Below are 4460 nucleotides of genomic sequence, written 5' to 3'. Positions count from 1 at the left end.
GCAGATTCGATCTTTATTTGGCAACTAATTTGGGGGCAGAAAAAATGAAAGGCAATCCGAGAGGGGTGGCTGTAGGGCACTGATATTTTTACACATTGTATTTTCCTGATACAATGAAAGTACATCTTTTAGAATAAATTTGGGATCATTAAAAGCTTCAAACTTTCTGAGCTCACACAGTGGTTGTATTAAACAGGTTTCTTGTTGTCACTGATAAAATATTTTATTCTTTACATCTACCATAGTGGGATTCTGAATATATTTTCATGGAAAGGTGTGACGGCGCGTTGGGGGTTCCCCGTCTCCTGCACCCCGAAATGGCACAAACAGACTGCACCAGCCAGTGGAATTGAGGGTGGTTTATTGCTCCTCCAGCACAGCGCAGCACAGATGTAATCTGGTTACAGGAACTGGGCTAGGATGCCTCAGGCCCCCTTGAGATGGGGGAGACTGGGCCCCTAAACTCCAGCCCCTTCCCCTAGGCTCTCCTCCATGCCCTCCGACAGCCAGCAACCAACTCACTCACTTCCAGCCCTGCCCCCCAGCCAAGGCAGCATTCCACCTTCCTTTGTTCCTCTCCATGGGGGGTGTCTGGCCACTGGTTTGCATAGTGACTCATCCTGTTTTGCTGGGTCGTGGTCCCCACGACAGCCAGTGGGGGTTACCCCAGAGCCAGCAGCATAGAAACCAGCCAGGTACCCCCACTACGTCACAAAAGGTTTGCCAGCCTTGAAATGCTGAAAAATATTGTTCCGTGTAAAGCACATGAACGGCAATGGGGCATCTGAAAGTGTTTTGTGTGAGATGTTCTAGGATGAGTCTTAAGGAAAAGTGGGTTTGAAAAAAAAATCTCCAGGGTGGTGAAAAACCAGCAGAACATGAGCCTCCGACGGGCAGAACTGAACCTGGGCATGAGGTTCTACTGCAGGGGTTCTGAACCGAGGGTCTATGGACCCCCAAAGGGCGCATGAAGCCCTGTCAGGGGGTACGTGATGTTCACGTATGTTCAAGTATAGGTAATTTATTTAATTTAGTTATAAAAATATTATCACCCAGCGGGATAGGTGATGTGTTTAGCTGAGACCAAGGGGTATGTGGACTGAAAAAGGTTCAGAACCGCTACTGCTGGAGCAAAACAACAGCTGGGTCCCCGCTGAGGCTGTAGAGCGAGCTCATTCTCTCTCACTCACAGTAGGTGGTGTCGGTGCCACTAGCTGGGACAATGAACCACACCCAGCAGGTGCGGGGGTCACCCTGTGACCTAACAGGCTGACTGCTTTCTTGGCTGTTAAATCAGGGGAATAGTTACTAGGAGAAGAGGTGTCCTTTCTCCCCTGTGTTTGGCACATGCGGAAATCCCACGTCCCGTTTTGCGATGCCCATCTGAAAAAAGCTACTGAGAAATTAAGGCGTGTTCAGAAACGAGCCACAAGAGTGTCTGAAGCTCTGGGAAGTTTCCTTGCAGTAACAGTCTCCAGACGCTCCTCTTAGCAAGGAGAAGCTGGCTGGGTAATTTAATCCTGGCCTGTAGGTACCTACCCGGGCAACACAGAGCTGGGTCCAGCAAACCGAAATGTCACGCGATGAAATGGCTGGAAGTGGAAACTAGAACAACAGAGACTGGAGCAAAGGTTCCCAGTGTTGATACTGAGGGGAGTGAGCCATCCGAATAACCCACCCTGTCCTGTGGGGGATTCTCCTGCTGTGCTGAGATTTAAATCAAGGCTGGACGCGTTTCTGGGGCAGAGGTGGGCAAATACTGGCCTGTGGCTGGGTTCGGTCTCTGGGGGTTAACCCCTGTAGGCCCCGGCCCCACCACATTTACCTGCACCGCCTCAGGTACGGGGAACACAGCATCCATTGGCCATGGATCACCATTCCTGGCCACTGGGAGCTGCGATCTCCAGGACCAGTGCAGGTGCAGGTAAATATGGCGGCGGCAGCCCAGCAGGGGCTGACCCTGGTGAAATGGCCCAGTTTTAGTGCCCACCCCTGCAGGAGATGATCATTCATGATTTCACGGACCATCTATAACTGCGCAATTTCGATGTTTTTCTTCTCCCCGCTTTTGAAACTGTTTCCAAGCCCCTCGTGTTTTATTGCCCTCTCGGCACCTTTTCCATACTTAGTGTAGATTTTTTGGGATAGGACAACCACACCTGCTTGCACATTCAAGGTGGAGATGAACATACAATAATTAAGCCTAGTTTGGTTGTACTTCATCCGTATGCTACCTAGAGTACCAGGCAGGAGGTTTTGGTTCCTTTGAATGCTGGGTATGGGGAAGGGCTCCAGTATTTCTAGTTACAGCAAAAGCAAAACCTGTGGGTCATTCCTGCTTATTCCCTCCCATCATTCTCCTTACTAAACCCAATTTACAGCAAAGCGAGACTTGGTGATTCTAGTCATAACTACCAATCAACTGCATATCGTGTACGATACCTATTATGTCAATATTTAGGGTACATTTTGCTGGGCCAAAATATTGCAAAAGTGCTTAATTAATAGTTTTCCGGATGTCTCTGGAATTTTTCTTATAAAAATGGGATGCACTAGGACCAGGTTGTTTCAGGTCCAATTGCCCTGGTCTCGCTGTCCTGTACAAGTTATGCAAGATTGGGCAGCACTCCTGACTCTCCCCCACCCTCTTTGGCCTTATTTGCATGTGTCCATGAGTCCCCCAGAGCTGAGTCACACCTAGGCTTTGCGAGAGATCCAAGGACCGGATGAGGAGGAGAACCGGGGGCCAGGCCAAAGGGAAGCTCCTCACCCGGCTCTTACAAGTCCCAGGCCTGTTTGCTTGGTTGGTTTCTCTGCTGGAGCTCCCTGTCAAATATTCCCTCCTGGCCCAGCTCCCCCTCCCTCCTTCAGCTTTTAGCTACCAGGCAGTGACCGGAGTGACTGTCTGAACCAGCGTCTGTCACATCTGTCAGGGAGTCTGTACCCCCTGTCCAAGTCCAGTGCCACAGGCTGCCATATTGCAATGAATGTCAGTTATTGCTCCCAGTGACCCTGTTTCTGTCCCACAGACACACCCCATGGCAAGGCAGGAACAAGGAAACCAAACGTCTGTCACAGAATTTATCCTCCTGGGATTCGGGGATCTTCCTGGCCTGCAGGTTCCTCTCTTCTTGCTCTTTCTCGTGATCTACCTGGTGACCATGGCTGGAAACATCGTTGTCATAGTGTTGGTTGTGGCCGATCGACACCTCCACACCCCCATGTACTTCTTCCTGGGCAACTTGTCCTGCTTGGAGATCTGTTACAGCTCCGCCCTCCTGCTCCAGCTGCTGGCCGGGCTCCTGACTGGGGACTGGACAATTTCCTTCACTGGGTGTCTCACACAATTTTACTTCTTTGGTGCTCTGGCAGGCTCAGAATGCCTCCTCCTAACAGTGATGTCCTACGACCGGTATCTAGCCATATGCAACCCCCTGCACTACGCAGCTCGGATGAGTGGCAGGTCTTGCCTCCAGCTTGCTGTGGGATCTTGGATAGGCGGCTTGCTTGCTTGTTGTATAACCACAGTGCCAATGTCCCAGTTAACCTTCTGTGGCCCCAACGGTATCGACCATTTCTTTTGTGACCTTATTCCCCTTGTAAAACTCTCCTGCAATGACCCTCTGCTGATGGACACATTGGCGTTCACAGTCGCCTTGATTTTCTTACTCGTCCCCTTCGTACTCACCTTGGGGTCCTACATCTGCATTCTCAGGACCATCCTCAGAATCCGCTCTACGATTGGGAGGCAAAAGGCCTTTTCCACCTGCTCCTCCCACCTCATCGTGGTGAGCATTTACTATGGAGCTCTCATGATTGTCTACATGTTCCCAACCACCGACCTCCTGAGCGACTTCAAGAAAGTTCTCTCTGTCTCCTACACTGTCCTGACGCCCCTGGTCAATCCACTCATCTACGCCCTGAGAAACAGAGAGGTCCAGGAGGCCCTGTGTAAAGCTTGCAGAGAATTAAGAACATAAGAACTTCCACACTGGGTCAGACCAAATATCCATATAGCCCAGGATCCTCTCTGCCAACAGTGGCCAGTACAAGGTGCCCCAGAGGGAGAGTACACAAGAGGTAATCCTCATTGATCCCTCCCCTCTCACCCATTTCCAGACAAACAGAGACTAGGGACACCATTCCTACCCATTCTGGCTAATAGACATTCATAGACCTAACCTCCATGAGTCTTGCTAGCTCTTTTTGGAACTCTATTAAAGTCCTAGACTTCACCACATCCGCTAGCAAGGAGTTCCAGAGCTTGACTGTGTGCTGAATGAAGAAAAACTTCCTTTTCTTTCTTTTAATCTGCTGCCTATTGAATTCATTTGGTGACCCCTAATTCTTATATTTAGGGAATAAGTAAATATCTTTTCTTTATTTGCTTTTTCCACACTAGTCATGATTTTATAGACCTCTAGCATATCTCCCCTTAGTCTCTTCTCTTCTAAGATGAA

The 4460-nt window shown here is 49.7% G+C and overlaps 1 protein-coding gene across 1 annotated transcript; it reads left to right on the top strand.

Moving 5' to 3' along the window:
* Window positions 1-3038: 3038 nt before the first annotated feature.
* Window positions 3039-3980, top strand: LOC142821131 (olfactory receptor 10A7-like). The gene has a single exon (XM_075911930.1). It carries the CDS (start codon window positions 3039-3041, stop codon window positions 3978-3980), a length of 942 nt encoding a protein of 313 aa, XP_075768045.1.
* Window positions 3981-4460: the final 480 nt, after the last annotated feature.

The sequence above is a fragment of the Pelodiscus sinensis genome, chromosome 30 (assembly GCF_049634645.1).
Source record: "Pelodiscus sinensis isolate JC-2024 chromosome 30, ASM4963464v1, whole genome shotgun sequence".
NCBI lineage: Eukaryota > Metazoa > Chordata > Testudines > Trionychidae > Pelodiscus > Pelodiscus sinensis.
Note: the sequence above shows the minus strand (reverse complement) of the source record. Positions and strands in the feature narration are given on the sequence as shown.

Bases quoted from the DNA above. Each gene is read 5' to 3' on its own strand.
- LOC142821131 (XM_075911930.1), top strand. From the start codon at position 3,039: ATGGCAAGGCAGGAACAAGGAAACCAAACGTCTGTCACAGAATTTATC.